The sequence below is a fragment of the Ictidomys tridecemlineatus genome, chromosome 3 (assembly GCF_052094955.1).
Source record: "Ictidomys tridecemlineatus isolate mIctTri1 chromosome 3, mIctTri1.hap1, whole genome shotgun sequence".
In the NCBI taxonomy this organism is placed as follows: Eukaryota; Metazoa; Chordata; class Mammalia; order Rodentia; family Sciuridae; genus Ictidomys; species Ictidomys tridecemlineatus.
The window spans coordinates 129203476-129224819 of NC_135479.1; the positions used below are offsets into that span (position 1 = coordinate 129203476).

The window sequence follows — 21344 nt, forward strand, 5'->3', positions numbered from 1 at the left end:
CTGTCAGCAGCACGGGACCTTCATTTGGTGACCATATACAGGAATCCAGTCTTCAGGGAGCAAGGCCTAGCAGCAATAACTTCAGGCATTATGGGTCCCATGTCCCTTGCAAGTAACCGGCTTTGCTACCAGCCTTTCCCAGATTTAACTCCATCATTGGACATTCAGATCCAAGGCTGCAAAGTCATTCAAAGCCATCTTACTCCCTTCCCAGAGAACTATTTTATGCACCAGGATTTTCTTTTCTTTTTTTCTTTTTTTTTTTTTTTTACAAAATCCAAAATAATTTTATTCACTTTTTCAGATTTTTGCTTCCACAAGGTGTTCAGCAAACATGCTAAGGCGACAGAATGTCTAGTTGGTCACGACATGCAACACGGACCATACAACTGATGACAGCAGCGACCACGCTCACCTGAGCTACCCGGCCCCAGAGCACAAAGGGGGTCTGCAGGAACACACCGAACCACACGGCAATCAGCAACCTGAGGTAGGTCTCTTTACAGTACAAAAAAAAAAAAAAAACTTCTACGCCAGTGTGAGACACTGATTAGCAAGAGCTGCTGAAAGTTGCAGACTTTGGAGAGAAGGAGACTGTGCGACAGCTGCAGTGAGGAAGGAAAACACACCCACATGATCCTGAACCCTGTCACTGAACTGTGGAGGTGTGGGAACAGGCAAATGAAAAGTACCACCTAAAAAAAGCAGCAGTTGGCGCCGGGGCTGGGAGCCAACAGGTCTCGGAGCTGGACAGCCCCGTGCAGTGGGCAGCTTTAGGAACCTGAGGCAGTGGGACTCTCTGTGAATGGACTGATTCCAGTTTAGAAACAACAGCAAAAAGAGGAAGGCAGGAAAGACACCACCCCCCCACCCCCCATGAGGAATGTGTCTGCGACTCTCATTCCTGCTGGAGGGGGGGAAAGGGGTCTGGGGCTATGCCCCACTGCTCTCCTGACAGAAACAGTAAGTGACACCAGGACAGAAAGCAGGAGCCCTGAGAATTCACAGCGCTCTGCCAGGCCTCCAGCAGCCCCATCCCGTCCCTGGAGTGGCTGCGGGAAGTCAGCAGAGGGGGCCGTGGAGGGCCTGCTATTGCCACACGTCTTCCTTGGGACACCCAGAAAGCCCAGCACCATGAGACATCCAGCTAGAGAACAACAAAATGCTACCCTTCCTACAGTCTAATAGCAAAACCAGATCTCTAGTGCAGCAAACTGTACAAAAATGATAGAAAGGAATATGCACTGTTATTAGCACAGTGCTTATTTTAATATAAAATAAACAGCTTACATTTTCACTGTAAATATAGGCTATATACAGAATTATATATAGATATAGCTACACGTATAAAGCTTCATTATAGGCCTCTGATACATTTATAGTAACGGTTCCCTGAACCTTTTAGAGTGAAATTAAGAACAAAAACTAAATTTTGTTTACATGAATATGGAATAAATACAATAATCAAAATATGATTCTCCCTAAAAGTGAAACACACAAGCCGATCCTGAAGTGCTGTGCGAAAGATAAAATCGGGAAAGGCAAGGTCGGCAGGAGGACACGAGGGGCCCGCCCCAGGCAGGGAATGGCGATGCTCTGAAGAAAGGACTTCGTCAGTGGGAGGAGTTAGCCCTTGACAGCCACCTTGTTCTCTGCAGCAGCAAACATGGCGTAGAACCGGGAGCTGTCATTGGACAGAAGGACTGATGGGGTGTCAAACTCCACCACCTGCAAGAAGAGGAGATGCTGTCAGAATGTGACTGTGGGACAGTCGGGGTGACTCACAGGACCTACTGCTAAGGAAGAGAGGCACACCCCAAAACTTCCCAATAGGATGAAGCCAGGGAGACAACTAGTCTTGCTGCATCCATTTTCCCAAATACCCAGGGAGTAAAGAAAAGTTCAGGGAGAGAGACCTCTAGACTCTCTGTGTATAAATCCCATTTCTTCTAGCCTTGGGAATGAAGGAATCGATCAACAGGTTCTAACACTGCAGGGGAACGACTATGGCTTAAGTCAAGGACACACAGACATGTGCCATTTTGCTGTGTAAACTAATCAAACCCTACAGACGGTAAAGGAAGAGCTCAGGATGCCTAATTGGCAGGGAAAAAAAAGGAAGGGATTGACTTAGTCAACCATCCATCCTGGAGATGGACTTCCAGGCAGAAGCCACCATGTGTATAAGGCAGAGGGCATCCCACATGTGGGAGTCTGTGATGTTTGAAAAGTGCTGTCAGGGGAGACTCGATGTATCACAGTGCTTATCTTGGGGGTGTGAGGATAAACAACTTGTGATCTTGTTTTTGCCTTTTTGTGTGTTTTAGGTTTTACTAAAATTAATGTCTTGCAGAAAGAACAACTTATATATCATGAGAAACTTGTAATCTATTACTGATAATAATGGTACCACAGTGACTACTTTTTTTGGTGGGGAGTACTGTGGATTGAACCTAGGGTGCTTTACCACTGAGCTACATCCCCAGACTCCCCAACCCCCACCTGTTTTTTGAGACAGGGCCTCACCAAGTTGCTTCGAGCTTTGCTGAATTGCCAAGACTGGCCTAAAACATGCAATCCTCTTGATTCAGCCTCCAGAGTCACTGGGATTATGGGTGTGTGCCTCTGCTCCCAGCCCACAATAACTTCTTTTATTAAAGTTTATTATGTGTCAGCATTATGCTTAGTGATTTATGTGCCATCTCTCAACATGTAATCAATCCTCACAACAGTTGAGAAAGAGAAAGGTTAACTTCGCTTTTCAGGCTCAGGGACTTTGACCAGGGTAGAAGGAAGTAGAAGGATTATTTAATAAGAAAAAAAATTAAGGGGAGAGAAGGTCAGAGTGCTCATAAAGAGTCAATTGTTCTCCAACTCCAAAACACATTGAGTTATCCCTAGAAACAAACAGGCCTGGATTGCTGTCTTTTTCCTAGCCAGGTATGGTGGCACACTCTTGTAATCCCAGCAGCTTTGGAGGCTGAGATAGGAGGATCATGAGTTCAAAGCCAGTTTTAGCAAAACTGAGGCTCTAATAAATAACTCAGTGAGACCCTGTCTTTAAATAAAATACAAACTGAGCTGGGGATGTGGCTCAGTGGTTTAGTGCCCCTAAATTCAATCCCTCATTACCCTCCCCCTACAAAAAATTCCTAGAAGGTGTTCTACTTTGTTTTATTTTATTTTTTATTATTATCCTTTTTTTCAAAGAGGTTTATCTGGGAAAGTAGACACATATTCAAGGGAGAATGGGGCAAGCAATCTCAAGAGTGAGACACAGCAACCAGTTGGTGTGTGTGTTCCTTTAAAAAAAAAATATACACACACACATATATTATTTTTAAAATTTTTCTTCCTTTTACCTTATTTTATTAAGTTCTATTTAATACCTACAAACACAGTAGTAGTGCTGCATAACTAATATATTAAAAAGAATCTAAACATTTAGGATCATGTAAAGGACAGTCACAAAAAAATACTAATATTAAAATAATTTCAGGAAAAGGAAAAAAATCATCTCTCCCTACATTTTCTCAACTTAGTTTTTGAGTCCTGGCTGAATCGGTCCTACAGAATGCTTTTCTCAATGTGCCCACCCCCCCAGTAGTGAGGAGTGGTGGTTAAAAGCACTGGCTTGGGTTTCAGGGCCTGAGTTCACTTCCTGGGGCCCTGAGGCCCCTGAGCCCGCGTTCCCTCATCTGTGAAGCAGAGTTAGCGCTCCTGCCTGGTTCTGGCTGTTGTAACAATGGAGTCACATTGCGAGATGACTTGTAAAGCTCTAAGCACAGTGATGACACACAATAAACCTTTAATAAAAGTGGCTGTTGTGGTGCCATTATCATTAATAACAGAAGACAAGCCATTATGAATGGCCTATTTCTACCAAATTATTAATTTATTTCTATCCCGGGGCACACAGAGGAGGTATTTGTCCAACATAAATTTACTTGACAACTGCTCGTAAGAAGAACTGTGGAACACAGTGCTGCTGGGGACCCAGAGAAGGGGAGGTGGGACCCCTCCTTCAGAGAGCTTACAGGGGGCTCTCCAGGGAGACAGAACATCTCAGAATCACTACAGATGAAGTACAGGACTACAAAAAAAGGGACAGATAAAGTTTAAGAAGGCTGAGGCAACTAGGGAGTCTCATGAAAGCTTTGCATTTGAGCCCTGTCCTTCTTCAGGGACAGGCAGGCTATAAGCAGGTAGTAGAGCTCTCAGAGTGAAGACAGAGAGTGGACAAGGCTTAGAGGATGCAAGATTGTCTACAGCCAATGATGCCTGCAAAGAAAGGTGGGAAACGAAGAAGGCTAAGCTAGAACCAGACTGTGGGGACGTCTGGAGCAACAGGGTAAGAAGTTTGACACCACTATATTATTGCAAAAAGCGAACACAAGTGGCTGGTCAAATATGCCTTAGGTGGTTCTTATATAGGTGAATGAATCACTAAGTACATGTGCTCTCTGCCCTACCTCAAAGTGACATTGATTACAATCAACAAAAGAACTATTAAAACAAAATGAAAGTGTAGTAGGAGTCCACCTGATTCCATCTCTAGATTATTTCCCTCCCAAGGGCAACCAGAATAGTGTTGCTATGGCTGCTTATCTGAATGCCTAGGACCACATGAAGATGGCAATCAGCCCATCACTAGCAGAGGGCAGCTTTCCTCCCAGAAAAAGCCACATGCCAAGCCAAAGTCCCTGAAGGGCTCAGTACCTGTCCCTGGGCCAGCACCATAATCCTATCAGAGCCTAAAACTGTATGCAGGCGATGGGCAATCGTCAGCATGGTGCAGTCTGCGAATGCTTCTCGGATGGTCTCTTGAATCAGTAAGTCTGTCTCCGTATCCATGGCAGCTGTGGCTTCATCTAAAATCAGAATCTGCCAGCAAAGCAGAGAAGAAAAAGGGATCCAGAATGCTTAATTCCTTAATTCCATTCTGGTTAATCTCAGTTTCACTAAAATGTATTTCATTATTTAAATTCTATGCTATACATTGTTTTTTTTCTAAGTAGATATACATGTATAAAAATATGTTTTGGCTTAGAACTGAAAAAAACCCACATTTGCCTTGATTTCCACAAACAGGACACACACATAATACTGTTAATTAAATACTTGATCCTACTTGCTGTGTGGATTTTGATGTACACCTTAACTTTTCTGAACCTCCTTTTTCCTATTTGTAAAATGAAGAGGGGTTCCATTTGATGACCTGGAAGTCTCCTGAAGCCGTTCAATCTTCTGTCTACAGTCTACAGGGCTATAACTATTCCCTGGCCAGAAATAACAGTGTCCTTGGATTCTGAAGGCTTAGGGAGGTTCAAAAACATAATAAAAGACACCTCCCCAAACCCATATACTAAATTGTGTTAAGGCTAATTTAGAAGCAACGCTGGCCATGCTTTTGGATAGTGCTCCTGGGCTTGGAGATAGGAGCCTGGGACCCATGGCCGTAAGCAAGGTTGCATTCCCCACTCCAGCTCTTCTTTGCTGCTCTTTGTTCCCACCACCAGCCCAGTGCCTCACCTCACTGTGCTCTCACCTTACAGTGACGAAGCAGGGCCCGTGCTATGCACAAGAGCTGCCGCTCCCCCACAGAGAAGTTGTCCCCGTTCTCCATCACTTCAGATTCAAGTTTCAGAGGTAGCTGAGCAATCTAGGGGTGGGGAAGCAAAGATTGGAAGAGTAAAAATCCAAATTCAACCTTTTCAACTTCCAGAGGCAAAAAGAAATGATTCTGAAACTTCTCAAAGAATTACCAGGCAATTCTTGGCTCATCTGAAAGAAGGGACATATGATCACGTGTACTAGAATCCACGTTTTCTATGACAGCCTACGTTTTGAATATAGGATTCTGTTAGTTCCACACCATCAAAACATCCCAGAAGTTCCAATATTTATATGTCCCACAAATCTTGTCAGATTGTGGCCCCTCATTTTTGGTTCTGAAATTATGATCATATAAAAGGAAATGGAGTAAACAAAAGTCCACTCCTAAAGGCCAAGGCTGCAGGCCTGTGGCTGTCAAACTCTTATTTTTGTAAGCCGTGGAACATATTCTTCAAATGAAACTGTTGGAGAAAGCCCAGTGAGAAAGACGAAAGCAGGGCTTATCTATTTGAATCGAGGTAGGGGATACTGAGCCTGACTCAACTTGGGCAAACTAGAGCCCGACTCCAGGCCAGTGGTACCCATCTTCAGGATGTGGCTCCTGGTAGGGGCCTGCTGAGTTGCCCTAAGAGATCTGTGATTCACATGCATACTACATGTTTTCTGCAGACTCAGTAAATTATATGACTTTTACACATACATAGTTGCTGCAAAAGTATTACACTGTTATGATTAATGAAAATTAATTTAAAAGCATTAATAAATTCTGAGTTGTCATTAATATCTTTACAGTCAATGGATAGTATGAGGCAATATGACCATGGGTGGTGTGGGAAATGAGGCTAGGAGGAACCAACCCTTAGGATATATCTGAAATGCCTGGGAAGCTCTTCTCCAAAGCACTCTTTCACAACATCTTGGCTTTGGGGGAAAGGTGGCTGCTGGCAGGGGGAGCCAGAGCAGGCTGGGGAGTGAGGGCAGCACCCCTGGGTTTCTCCCCTTACAATTCCAGCACAGCTCATGTTGGGCTCTTCACTTACACATTCTTTCATGTGTGTCCTTTCTAGGGCATCCCATATCTGGTCTTCAGTGTACTGGTTGAAGGGGTCCAAATTTGATCTAGAGAGAAATGAAGTAAGAAATTTTCAGAGGTCAGAGTTTAAGCAATCAAACTCCAAGTATTGACAGTAGTGAAAGTTTAACATGCACACACAGAACAGAGGATTCTAGCCCTGAAAGTCACAGATGGCTCATTCCACAAGCAGCCACAAAGAAGTCTGAGAGCAGACTGGGCCTCCCTTTCTTCTTTATAAAACTTGATTCAACTTTAACTTTTTACTGTGTAAATAATACTAGTCAGGGGCTGGGGTTGTGGCTCAGTGGTAGAGCGCTCGATTAGCACATGCGAGGCCCTGGGTTCGATCCTCAGCACCACAAAAATAAATAAATAAATAAATAAATATATTGTGTCCAACTAAAAAATAAAATATTAAAAAAAATAATAATACTAGTCATACAAATATTTTTCTGTCTTTTTTCTTTTACTTTTTTTGGTACTAGGGATTAAATCCAGGGGTACTGAACCACTCACTGAGCCACATCCCCAGCCCTTTTAAATATTTTATTTAGAAATAGGGTCTCGATGAGTTGCTTAGGGCCTTGCTAAATTGCTGAGGCTGGCTTTGAATTTACCATGCTCCTGCTTCAGCTTCCCAAGCCGAGGAAATTTTTTAAAAATACAGATATGCAAAACACAGAACAAAAATGAGCATGTTTTAAACACCTCTAATGATACCCCTCGAAACAAACACTGTTAGTATTTTGGCAGATATCCTTTCAGATTTTTTCCTGTGTCAATGTGTTAAAAAATACATCTCTTAATATGTATAAGCTTAGAAGGATAGAAAAATGTCTTTTCTTTTTGTAGCACTGGGGATCTAACCCAGAGCCTAATGCATGCTAGGCAAGCACTCTGCCACTCAGCCACACCGCAACCCCTGCTGTCTTTCTCAATGCACCCAGCTGAGAGCCCTATCACTGAGCAGGCAGCCCAATGACAGCCCGGCCCAATCAGGAAAAGAAAATGAAGGGCAGAGTGGAAAGGAGAGAGGGAAAAGGGTGACTCAGAAGGAAGGGATTTTTTTTGGTACAGATTACTAGTTTGGGGATTACTGATGTTTAATGTACTGATTGTTTCTACCTCAAAGAAATCAAATGATACCAAAGGAATAGGACTGGACATTTCTGAACATCATATTGACAGTGGAGGCAGAGGCCAGAGGGACACATCTATAAGCCAACGGCCAGAAGCCAGAAGAGGCAAAGAAAGAGAGGGACTCCCCTATGAGTGTCAGAGGGAGGCCTGAAATACCTTGATTTCAGATTTCTGGCCTCCAGAACTCTCAGACCATACATTTCTGTTGTTTTACTCCACCTAGTTTGTGGTACAGTTGTTCTTTGGTATCCATAGGGGATCAGCTTCAGGACCCTCAATGACACCAGAATCCATGGATGCTTAAGCACTTTATGTAAAATGGCACAGAATTTCCATAGAACCTGCACGCATCCTCCCATATACTTTAAATCATCTCTAGACTACTTATAATACCTAATGCAATGTAAATGTCATATAAATAGTTTCATATTACATTGTTCAAGGAATAATGACAAAAAAAAGTGTACAATTTAGTATAGATACAATGGAGGGGGGGGGCATTTTCAATCTGAAGTTGGTTGAATTCATGGATGGGGAACCCGTGGATACAAATGGCTGACTGAACTTTGTTATGAAACTCTAGGAAGGAAGCAAACCTACTAAATTCATCAAATACTTCTTATCAGACAAATAGCATACAGGAGGACAGCTGCCTGCTCACTAAGCAGCCTGCCCACCAGATTTTCAATGGGTGAAAGCTTGGCAGACACGTTGACAGGGTTGACCCCAAAACCCTGGGCCCATCACAGCAGCTGAAGGAACCTCGGAGGACTAATCCATGGGTTTCACATAAAGAATACTTACTTGCACCAGTGGGTGGTCTATATGCACATTAAGGCAGACCAGACCATTCTCACCAGGGAGCTAATCAGGAATAGAAAAAATACCCCCTCATTTAGAGAAGCCAGATGGTCCTGGGTCTGACCCTCAGACAGCAAGGAAAGCAAGTTATGCATATAGTGCATCAGAAGTACTCAGATGGGCAGATGGACAGGAGAAAAAAAAAAAGAACCCTAAACATGAGGGTGCTTATTTTTAATAATCTGAACTCCTGGGGGTCCTGATGTTGCCAAAAGTGCATTTCCATCTTTGGTTTTCTACATTTTAAGCATCTTCTAAGCTGCCTACTGGCCACTGTTAAATGAAGCCAAGAACACCTCCCAGGGTGTGAGATCATGTAAAAGATCCAGTGGAAGACCTGGTACTAAACACCCTGTCCTACCATCTGGGGTGGGGGCTCCTGAGAAGACTTGGTCCTCAGCAGGAGGCGCTGGAACTCACATACCTCTTCAGGAAAGCTCAAAACAGTTATTCAGAAACATGGGCTGATCCTGGCTGTTGGTTGTTAAGGGTAAAATTAGGTGATGAAGGAAGTGAACGCAGAGTAAATGACAAAGACTAAAGAAAGCAGCAGACTGTGTGGAAATTTTTCTCAAGGCGGGGGAGGTAAACCAGGAGACTTTGAAGATGCTGTAAAAGGTCACTAAAGGTCAAGACCCCTGGGGAGGTAAGCTTGCCTCTGCTTTTTAGAGGGATGGACTCTCCCTCAAAGTTGTAATTATGAGCAGTGTCACAACACATCCTTCAGGAGGCATCAGTGAGACACTGCAGCCAGCTGGCCTAGGTTCAAATTCTAGCTCTGCCACTTTCAGCTCTCTTTAGTTAATTACTTAACTTCTCTGGGTTTCATTTCTTCTGTCTATAAAACAGGAATAATAATAGTACCTACCTCATGGAGTTTTGAGTATTTGATGAATTAGCACAACTAATTCATCCTGAGTCCTCACTAAGCTTAGCTGCCACTATCACTCTTGCTGTGTTACTGTAAGAGCAGCAGTGCCCAGTATAGAATGACTTTTCAACAAATGTTAGATACTATCTAGTGGACTGTTTCTTTCTGATAGAGAGACTAAATTTTTTTTTTTTGGAGTGGGGAGAGGGGTTCCCAAATTTGACAAGAAGACTATCAAAAAGAGGAAAAGGAGGTTCCTTAAAGCCAGAAAAGAATTTAGAGACAACTAAAAGCCCTGAGATTCTAAAGCTGTGCTTTAGCCAATCTGGAGCAACTTCTAAGCCATCTCAAGTCCCAGATGCTCCTGTACCAGTTGCTCGCCCAGGATGAGCCAAAATGGAATGAGCCAGTTATGGTTCCAGTTGTTTTTGCTGTGATTGTGAGCTGAAAGCTACAGATATTTCTTAAAAGTACGAAAACTTAATGAACAGATCAAACGAGTCAGAGGGCACCTGGATAGAAAAATGAGAACATAGCTACCTTGCTAATGAATGGATGGATGCTGAGTAGAACTGTTCAGATGAGGAGGCCACCATCACTCACAGGGGAACAAGACTCAGGACAGACTAGAGTGACAGCTGGGGACAATCAATCTCACTTCAGAGCAATAGCCACCAGCCCAGCCAGGCAGCAAACAGCCCAAAGGACAGAAAGTACATTAGCTGGGGTGAAAGTGCAGAGGCCAGAGCTGGGCACAGGGACCTCTGGGAAAGGGGGAGGAAAGCAGAGCACTGCCCAGGCCATGGGAGGGAGAGGCTAGAAAAGCACTTAAGGCCCTGGCTTGGGGCCTTTTCTCGTGGAGACAAATATCAGGGCAAAAGGCAAGGAAAGGAACAGCAACAGAAACGTAGGCCTGAGAACCCAAGCCCAGCATGAGGGAGGACTGGGATGCAGATATGGGGGATGGACTGAGATTCTGGTTAAATCTAAGGAGGGGTGTGGCTGCAAATCATCTGGTCTATGATTTTGATTATATACATATGCAGACCAATTCAGGAATTTAGACCTCAGGATTTTCTGAGTTTGCTTGATCTTGTTTTTCATTTTGCTTTCCCTCTAAGAGCTCCTTTCAAGCTTTAATTGCTTGCTGGTATCTCAAGATGCACCTGCCCTCAACATTGGTTAATGGTGGTGGAAATGAGATTTCCAGATTCAAAGCCTCTAGGAGGCAGATGAGGAAATAGCTTATCTAGTCTGCCCTTGCTTGGGAAGCTCATTTCAGGCTTCCTACTAAGAAAAGCAAATGAATGTGACAAACTAAAATATTCTTTGGGAATCTATAAGAAACCAGGGGGGCACAAGGGGTAGATAAAAGGAGGAGAATAGATGCTCTCAAATTCGACCTTTTTAGTTATCTACTGACTGAACAAGCCAAAACTAGAACAGCAGAAATTATGTTTACAAAATTTTCTGAGTTTGCAGAGCTACCTGCCCAAATAGCACTGTGAATGCAATAACACCACCTCCTCAGTTTGTCTACAAGGCTACAAACATCTCTCTGGATATGATACCAAATGGTCCCAATTCCACTAAAGTTGCACACAACGCCCCTCACACATTCCACGAACAGAGTTGTACACACTATGGTCAATTCTAAATCATAAACTCTCGAAGCCCCCAATTCACAAATCCAAACAAAGTGCTATTAAAGTTAAGGTTTTTTAGTTGGGTGTGGTGGCACAGGTTTGTGCCAGCGACTTGGGAAGCTGAAGCAGAAGGATCTCAAGTTCAAAGCCAGCCTCAGCAACTTAGGGAGGCCCTAAGCAACTAAGCAAGAACCTATCTCAAAATAAAAAAATTTAAAAAGGGCTAAGTATGTTTAAGCACCCTTGCATTCAATCTTTAGCACCAAAAAAAAAAAAAAAAAAAAAAAGGAAGAAAGAAAAGAAAAAAGAAAATTAAGGCTTTTTGGTAGCAACATTTTCAAGTTCAGTCTGAAGTTTTCCATGCTTTCTTAATTCTCTTGTAAATGATGATGAAAAAGCAACAGTAAAAAAAAAAATACAGTGCTTTTGTCTAGGGCCAAATAATAAAAGGCCATTTTTCCCTCCAAAGTGTTCCTATGGTATCCAAAAATAGAAAGTTTTATGAGAAGAGAAGACTCGGCAACACGTTCCAATGTCTTAAGTTTAAACCTGACCTTTCAATGATTTCTAATTCTCTTCTGACATTGCTTAAATGACCTTGTTACCTCAATATCCAAAGGAAATGACTCATTATCATCAAAGGATCCAGAACACACTGTCCAAGTTCAATGAGAGAAATGCCAAAATAAACACTCCCAGAGTGCTGACTCTACATGAAAATGGGTATAAGTTCAGTTTATTGACTAGTATAAACTGGATGTTTGTATACCCCCCAACTTATCTAACAATGTGACAGTATTTGGAGATGGGATCTTCTGGAGGTAAGTAGGTTTAGATGAGGTCATGAAGATGGGGTCCTTGTGATAGGATTAGTGCCCTTCTAAGAAGAGGAAGGAACACAAAAACTTTCTTGCTCTGCTCTGTCTGCATGTATACACCAAGCAAAGGCCACATGAGAATATAATAAGATAGGAAGAGGGCCCTTACCAGATGCAGTCTTGGAGTTCTTAGAACTGTGAACAATAAATTGTACTAGCCTACAGTATTTTAGTACAGTGGTCTAAGCAAATCAAAGTATCTACCAAGCCTTCTTAAAAAAAAAAAATTAGTTCAAATGCCATTTCTGAAGAAGGGAATCACTTAGCTTTAAAGACAAGTCTGAACATTGGCTATTGTTATTGAAAATTAAGTTGGTATCTAATTTTTTGAGCTGCTAAAAATTAAAGAGGAATGGCAATATTACTTTCAGAATGATTTTAAAGAAGTCCAATCTAGGGCAACTATATCGTCAAAACTGTTTTTATTTCCAAAAAGAGACAGTTTGAATTGAAATGGACACAAATTATAGACACACACATAGGAGACAGAAACTGAAGGATAGAGTTTAGGGTAACAAAAAGGAAAGATGACTTTCTTCTTGATTACTATTTTAATAAATTTAATAAAATTACTATTTTAAGAAGAGGAACTTTATCTTTGGCATTCTGTTAGATTTCAGAAAGAAACATCATTCCAGAGTAAGTACCAAAGATGGGGGAAGTGGGTTGAGGGTGCAGCTCAGTTGTAGAGTGCCTGTTTAGCCTGTGGGAGGCCCTGGGTTCCATCTTTGGCATAAATAAATAAATAAATAAATAAATAAATAAAAGGGAAGAAAAGGGTCCAGAGCAAGGAGACACTAGAAAATGAAAAAAAAATCTGAGGGGTAATAATGCCTGAAAACTATCCTTTGGGTTGTAACTTTGGACTGGGAGGCAGATGCAGGGCAATGGTAATGAGACTGATGGTAGCAGCCACCATTTATTGACTTGTCTGTCATTGACCAGGCTCTGGGCTTGTATTGTTTGTATGAATTTATTCAATTTACAACAACAAAAGTATCCCTATTTTAGGGGTGAGGAAACAGGTTTAGGATTGGTAATTTATCTATTCATGGGGAAGAACTCTGGCCCAAATCTCTCTGATCTCTCTCATCCATTGCAGGACCACTCTGCCCTACTTAGTTAAAGTGGTTCATGCAGCAGAGTTGCCTCTTGTCTCTGCAACAGAAAGTATACAGTATATGCTGAGCATGGTGGTGCATGCCTGTAATCCAGGTAGCATAAGAGTCTGAGGCAGGAGCATCGTAAGTTCAAAGCCAGCCTTAGCAACTTAAGCCTGAAGCAACTTAGTGAGACCCTGTCTCAAAAACAAAACATAAAAAGGGCTGGGGATATGGCTCAGTGGTTAAGTGCTCCTGGGTTCAATCTCTAGTAACAGAAAAATGAATAAACAAATAAATAAAACACACAGCGTGGAGGGGAAATCACTGGACTGAGGTCACGGGATCTTGTCCCAGGTGCCAGCTCTGGCACAGTGTACGTATCCACCCAGCCTCTAAGTGAGGCAGGAAGCATGCAGGTGCCCAGGTCCTTACCTGACAGTGCCACTGAACAGCACTGGTTCTTGAGGAATGATGGAGAGTTTGCTTCGGAGGTCAGCAAGGCCAATATCACTGATTCTCACTCCATCAATCTTGATGCAGCCTCCAGATAACTCCACCAGACGGAAAAGGGCCATCCCTAGAGAGGACTTCCCTGGTGATCGAAGACAGGCAGAAAAGTAGCTCTATTAGCAACTTCTGGGAAGACAAAACTGGTTTATCCCCAGGGCAAAATCATCTTTTTCTCTTCCTAGTCAATCATTCTTTTGACTGATTGACTGAGATAATGAATAAATAACAGTGGAGACAGAAGAAAGCATTTAATGCTCCCAAGCTACAAAGCAGTCATTTAAATCCACAGCTGCAGCCTGAGGCACGAGAAAGATGGGTTCCTGTTCATGAGAGTCAAGTGGAAATAGGCCTGTTCTCCCTCAGGAACAGGCACACAGGGTGGACTGCAGAGTGAGGGGAACACAGTCCTACAGCAAGTGGCTGGGGGCAAACCAGAGGACAAGAGGTCCTGCCTCTCTCCATCCCCTTACTGTGGCTGAGAAAGAAACTAAGATAAGGCTTCTCATTGCCAGAGCAGTGGGGAGAGGAAGAAGTTCTGGGGTAAATGCACCAGGCCAGGAGGCTTTGGCTTGAGCAAAGGTGTGGCTGTGGATGACTTTCCTGAAACAGGGAACTGTGGCAGAGAAGTAGGTCTGTGGATGAAATAATGAGGTCAGTATTCTAAAGACTGGCAGAAGTTTTTAATTGATCTGCATTTGAAAAGCTATGCAATATAGGAAGACAATGTCCACCTCCCATAAACTCACAACTGACACAGTTCCTTTAAGTTTCTTCCTTGGAATTGAGATCATCCCAGAGATACAATATTATCCCTGTTTCATTCACTGACTCTTGTTTAATAAGCACTCATCCAACCTTTACCAGATAAAATTTGAGTGGTTCCAACATATTCACAATGATGAATTAATCTAGTCTTCTCTGAGGCCGGACAGTTAGTTTATGTAAATTTTTTATAATAATGTTGTGGCACAGATCTCAGTGCTCAAACTTTCCCATGTATCAATTTCCTTGGGTTACATTCTTAGAACTGAAATTACTAAGTCAAGTAACCATGTAAAAGTCTCTCCATATGATGCCAAAAATGAAAACAGAACAAAAAAACAACCACCCAAAAAAATCCCACAAAGCTTTCTGTAATTCAACCCTAGTTTAGATCTAGAGCTAGGGTGTTTCAACCCAGGCTCTACTTTTCCTTGGCCCATTTTCTGACCCTCACAACCTTCTCCTGCCTCCTAAGACCCCTCATGAGAACCTCAATGACTCACTAGGACTCTGTTTCTGCAGTGGTCACCAAGGGTACAAAGCACCTACCTTACCCCCATGTCTGCAGCCACATCCCTACAGTTGGGATTTGTCTCCTGAGCCGAATCCTGTCAATGACCTAATAGGAACAACAAGCATCCTAATGCTTCCTAAAGCAGCAATCCTCACAGGCACTACCAGAAACCAGCTGGGAAACCTGGTCCACACAGCATGACAGTTCCCTTCCTAGAAATGAATGACTCTATTCAGAACCAGGGGACTTGGTTATTGGCCCCTTTCCCGGATATGAGAAGGGGAGGGAGACCTCACTCAGGCTGAGGCAGTGCTTTAAGATGTAAGAAGGAAGGAACAGGGCTCCTACAAATGGCCAAGTTGTCTCCCTTAAACCAAAGGTGCTGGATTTGGACTATCTGGACTGGAGGGGAAATAAACCCCTACAGAGGTGTTCCTGACTGTGACCATGGCAGAGCCACATCTCTGGGCCTTGGAAGAAGACATGTTAGGATTGGAGTTGAAACAGTAACTCAGACTATTTACTACTATTTTTCTTGTTTATTCTTTGTCATTGCTTACTTTTCAGTGACGTCCTATTGAGTATTTTTTGTTTGTCTTGCTTGTGTTAAAGGGAAATCACAGGGAAGGACATGAGTCAGTTTTGAGGAGAGGCATGTACCCCTGGGGCCAATATAGCAGAGGAGACATTATGGGAGGACAAATAAGAGCTTTGGGATAGACATGTCCTTGGCTGAGGATTTTCTTTTTAGTCTGAAACACCTGGAGGCAGTGTCTTGTTTTGACATGAAATAATTCCCTCCAACAGAAAGTAGGTAATGCCTTTTTCTTTCCTAAGAAGGCTCTTTAAAGTAAATTGGCCAGAAAAGACAAAAGGTCTCTTTTTATTTTTTTATTTTCTCATGGCAAGAAAAAGTGCTGAAATGATTTTGATGCCAAGAAAGCATGGAACCCAGAAATTAATGATAATTGAACCAAAGACACCTCTTATACAAGGACAGACACATCAGTAAAAGAAGATAAGACTCAGTCTTTGAAAATGTCACTAAGGAAGGAAATGACCCTAGAAATCTACAGGGTAGGTAGTAACACGTTTCTAAGAATAGAGTGAAGTAAAACATTTAAAATGAAGCCTGCTTCTCTATTTCTTCACAATTGACGTCAGATCAAGAAAATAATTTCTGTCTTCAAGGAACACAGGTTCTTTATTTAGAGTTGTTCAAGCTTCTGACAAATATGAGGCTATACAAGTAATATATCACACAGTCCTTAAAATTCTTCACATGCTCTGACTTCATAAAAATAGGGTTGTGCACTGCAGTGCTATTCACAGCTGAAAAATTGACAATAGGCTCAATTCCCTATTGATTGGGGGTTAGTTAAATATACATTATAGTACTCGATAGAAGAGAACTGTGCATTACGTTACAGAGTGATCATTAAGGAGCAGGGGTAAATAGTGATAGTTTTAAAATAAGTTCATAAAATGGTATAAAATGACCTCATTTTCTTGTAAACATATGTGTTAGTAGGAAAAAAAAAACAAGATATTCACCAAGATGTCACCAGTATTATCTCTGGGTAGGTGAGTCTCAGGTGCTTTTGCTACATGTTCACAGTGTTCTGCTCTGAGAAGGTAGACTTTGACAATTGGAGAAAGCCCAAAATGTCATAAAACAATAAAATGAAGAAAAGAGAAAAACCAACCTAGAAAGCTGGATTTGGAGGCCTGAGAAATTAATCGCTTATCCAACAGGGATCCAGTTTTCAGTGATCAAAGCAATATTCAATAAATTATTAAATGCTAACTGGAAACTAGATTCTTTAAATGATTAAATGTTTCTTTAAATGTTTAAATGTTTCTCTGGAGAGGACTTTTTGATCCTTACCTGATCCTGTCCGCCCCACAATGCCAATCTTCTCCTTGGGTTTGACGGTGAAGGACACTTTCTTTAGGACTAGGGGGAGATTTTCTCGGTACCTCATCTCTGCATTTTCAAAGGTTACTTCTCCCTCCTGGGGCCAGTCAGGGGGAGGAGCTTTGTTCTTAATTCTGGCAGGGGCTTCCAAGGAGAGAGTCTAGGGAGACAGAAGTGGCCAGTTCAAACTGACTGCAGATATTTGGAGAGCAGCTTTGTCACAGAGACATAAAAACAGAACAACAACAACAGCCATACATAGGCAGCCACCACCCTGACCCCCTGCTACAAAAGAACACCTTGGCAGTAAATGCTCACCAACACTAAACTAGGCAGAGAGGACCTGACTACTGTGCTAATGGCCACCATGCAGCAGCCGGGAGATGGCCTTGGTTTTCAAACTGCCTTCTCTCTTAAGGAATTCTTTACAATACTGCCTTTGGGGGCTGAGGGAGAACCTAACTGGGGGGGTCACAAAGTCTTTCACCCCTCTTCAACAACAGTTTTATCAGAATTCTTTTAAATGATCCCACTTGATATAGAATCCTACCATTTGAACACCACTAGCCTAAGTTAATCCCAAAGTAAGGAAACCAACATTTTCTGAATATCTGATCAGATTCTGGTATTTTGACACCTCTTGGTGAATCCAGGAGACAGATTCCAAATTTAATTTTGCCACTAACAGCTGTATAACTTAGACATGCTACTTTTCCTCTCCAGGTCTTGAGTTCTCATCTGCAAATTGTGGGGACTAGGTTAGATGACCTTGGGAATCCATGTCAGCTTTAAGAGGCTGTTCTATAACTATCTGGGTAATTTGGTCACCAACAGCTACACTTCACAATGACCTGGCAAAACTCTCAGGCAATTACATATGGGGCTCATAGCCTTATAGGGAAATCAGGGCCAAAGACTAGTGGTCAGGGGCAGTGGAAATGGAAGCCTAAAACTCCAAGTTGGAAAGACTGTTGGGAGAGGTATTCAGGTTAGGGACTGGCAGTGGGAAAGCAGTCATCAGAAATGGGTCCAGTGTACACCCCTACTGACCAACATCCTGTCCTCTTCAGCTTGAGACTGTCCCTACCAGCAATATTAACTCAGCCCTCCATATCCACATGTGCCTACATGTGTCTTCTATGGACCACAACACAGGGCAAAGCAGCAAGCTCAAAACATAAAGAATAGCTGTTGCCAGATACATTAGAGAGTTGTCTGGCTCTCTTTATGAGAATATTCATTTGGAAATTTAAGAAATACCTGATAACAAGTGAAATTCACTGTCAAAACAATTCAGTGAGGAAGCACATCATCTCCCATAGAAGTGCAGTTTACAAACCCTCAGATCTCAACTGCAAGGGTGGTTTTTTGAAACTATGTTTTTAAGTTTAATTATTTGGAATTCAGAATGTATTCTTTCCTGTCAACAATAGGAAATTCATAAAACAGGTGACTCTCGAGAAATGAGTTAAATTTGAGAATCCTAACTACTCATGACTCTGCTTCCTTCCACAGAAAATTGCTTTTAGAGTTCCAACTGGGGCATCAGCAAGATGTCACCTCAGGGCAAGATTGAAGGGGGTCTTAGGGGAAGGTGGAAAGACTAGATACTCTCATGTTGCCTAAATTTACTTGTTTCTTAAACTGTGAATGTGGTTTAGAATGATCTATAGAGCTTTTAAAACCACAGAAACCTGTGTCTCACTCCAGACTCATGACATCAGAATCTCCAGATGAGGCCCATGTTAGTCTTTGCCAAAAGTTCAACAGAGGATACTGATGGCCATCCCTGGCCAAGAATGACTGGACTAGACTAGAGATTTCAATGATACATGGTTTCAAACAGTACAAAGAAAATGTTACATCAGTCAGTTAAACTGAAATAAGAAGATTCTGAACATTTTGGGAATTAGCCAATGAACCTAAGCTCTCTGCTGGACATAATTTATCAATATATTTAGAAGCTCTTAAGGTAGTTTATTCTCTATTCCAAGCATGCTGGTGAAGCAGAGAAAACAATTCTCCTGCTTGCACACCATCTGTGGAAATAAGGGAGGAGTCAGACCACAGCAAAAGGCCTGCAGCAGTCTGACCTTAATGTAGTGATTGATCCTCTCCACTGAGGTGAATCGTGCTTCTGTCTCGGATGCCAGTCTGACCGTAAACTGGAACAGTCCCGTTAACTGATAATGGAAAACAAAAATCCAACAGAGAATTTGTTATAGATATGTGCCTGGCAATGTGAGAGAACTTCTTTTATCCAGCGGACTGTGACTCAGTTGTCAGAACTACCTGAGCACAGGTAGCAGCTGGTTCAGGGACCTGTTATTCTCTCACATTTAAGAGCATGCCTACCATCCCTCATCAACTGTGCTGCTCCGTGAATGCAGGTGGCACTGGGGTCCTGCTGGCACTATGTTCTTGTACCCTGAGGCCTTCTAGTCAACTTTATGTTTCTGATAACACACATGCAGCTACAAGATTTCTGTATCTGACTGGTATCTAAGCCTGTTTGTGGTAGTCACAACAAACAGAAATTGTAACCTGTGAGCCACTAGTAAGAAAGCTCTCAGGGAAGTAAGATAAAAGATAAAAGGCTGAGAAAAAAGTGAACACAGAGCTCTTGTGCATCACAGACTGGGGATTCTGAGCACAGTGGATATAACACACTCTCTTCCCCAACCAATCATCTAGAGTGTCTGGATAGACATCTTTGGGTATCTATGAAGACACACTTTTTCTGGAGTTCCTTTGGCTACTTATTTACTTTTTCTTTCCAGTATGGAAAAATGTCAAATGTATACAAGAGTACAAGGAGTAATAAAATGAACACCTGGGCTCAAGGAGTTAAATCCTTTTATTCATAAATTCTATCCCTCTTTCCTATTCTGACATGTCCCAGCCAAGTCCAGATTATTATTGTCAGGCCAGACCAGGAGATGCTCTGAGGGTCTAGTAGTAAAACAATGGCTTAGGGTGCGGCCCCATCCCCACCCCAATCATGTCTCTTCAGTGCTAACATAGGAAGTTGCAAAGCTGATGCCCCCAACCCAGATACTGACCTGGACAGCATAAGCAATGGCAAGACCCGCATAGGCTGGGGGAATCTGCCCGTGCATGAGAACTATCATCAACCCAGTGGTGGTGACCAGGGCAATGCTGATGAGGTCTAGTCGCACAGCCAGCCACCTCATTGCACATGTGAACAAGAAGAAAGTAGCCTGGTTGTCATCCAGTAGCTCTTGGTACCTGTGAGCAGATAAAGTACCATGCAAGGGCTGGGGTTAGAGCTCAGTGGTAGAGCACTTGCCTTACATGCATGAGGCACTGGGTTAGATCCTCAGCACCACATAAAAATAAATAAATGAAGATATTGTATCTATATTAACTAAAAAAAAATTTTTTTAAAAAGTACCATGCAAGCCTGATCATGGATGAAATCAAAGCTTGAGTGAATCACAGAATGCAGGGTAAATAATTACCTACTTCCTGTTTCTGAGAGAATGACATGGAAACTTCAGGGGGGCAGGTTATTCTAGGCCTTCTGCATAGGAGGACATGGAATTTTCTAATGTTAGTTTCCTCCAAAAAAACAACAACAAAAAAAGTGGGGCTGGACATGTAGCTCAGTCGGTAGAGTGCTTACCTAGCATGTACAAGGCCCTGGGTTCTCCCCAGTACCACCAAAAAAATAAAAAAATAAAAGTGTCACATTAAACATATTAGGGAGAAATATCTACCTGAATGGCCCAGGAAAAGCACAGGAGAGGAGAGCATAAAGAGGGTTGTGCTAAGCTTTAGAAAGACATCTTAGGTTAAGGTTCTTTTCTCAAAGAGAGGTTATAAAGGTAAGCAGGAGAAACAGGCTAAGGCCAGGGACTCTCCGAGTGAACGTGGGAAAGCTGCATGAGTGTGCTGACCCACTACCAGTGGGCAGAAGGCACATGCTTTCCAAGGCCACAGAGCTAAGAAGTAGAAGTGAGCCAAACCATAGCAAGAGGAACTTAGATAACTCTGCCCACAGAGGAGTGCTGCGTCAGTCAGCAGGGCTGGAAAGACCAGACCCATCTGAGGGCTCAGGGTACCATAGACTACCGCATCTCCCCAGCAGGGGGTTTGGCTGGGCACGTCTACTTTGCCTTAAAAAAAAAATCGTTTTTCTCCCTTACAATAAAACACATATTCTCCAGATAAAATTTAGAAAATGCAACAAAAAAGAGAAAAATGTAAATTCCAGTTATCACCCAGTTAAAAAAAAAAAAAACAAGAGTTAACATTTTGCTGCATTTCTTCCTCTCAGAACTTTTTCAATTAAATTTACTGTGTGTATGTCTACACACACATATAAATTTAGTATATTCCACTTTTTTAAAAGTTAGGAAGTATTTTTCTGAGGCATTTAATGTTTTGAAAATGATTTTTTAACCTTGCTACTGTAATTTTAAAAAAC

The 21344-nt window shown here is 42.3% G+C and overlaps 1 protein-coding gene across 6 annotated transcripts in view; it reads right to left on the minus strand.

Annotated features, from left to right (window-relative positions):
• Positions 1-1228: 1228 nt before the first annotated feature.
• The window catches only part of Abcc5 (ATP binding cassette subfamily C member 5), a 77107-nt gene continuing 56991 nt past the window's right edge, over positions 1229-21344 (minus strand). For all 6 annotated transcript variants that reach the window (XM_005331062.4, XM_021730348.3, XM_078043788.1 and 3 more), the window contains 8 exons: positions 19957-20143; positions 18988-19077; positions 16865-17054; positions 13623-13782; positions 6657-6735; positions 5549-5662; positions 4720-4884; positions 1229-1728 (listed from right to left, as the gene is read on the minus strand). In XM_005331062.4, the coding sequence (XP_005331119.2) occupies positions 1627-1728; positions 4720-4884; positions 5549-5662; positions 6657-6735; positions 13623-13782; positions 16865-17054; positions 18988-19077; positions 19957-20143 (1087 nt within the window). In that variant the 3' untranslated portion in view covers positions 1229-1626. The remainder of the gene's footprint in view (positions 1729-4719; positions 4885-5548; positions 5663-6656; positions 6736-13622; positions 13783-16864; positions 17055-18987; positions 19078-19956; positions 20144-21344) is intronic.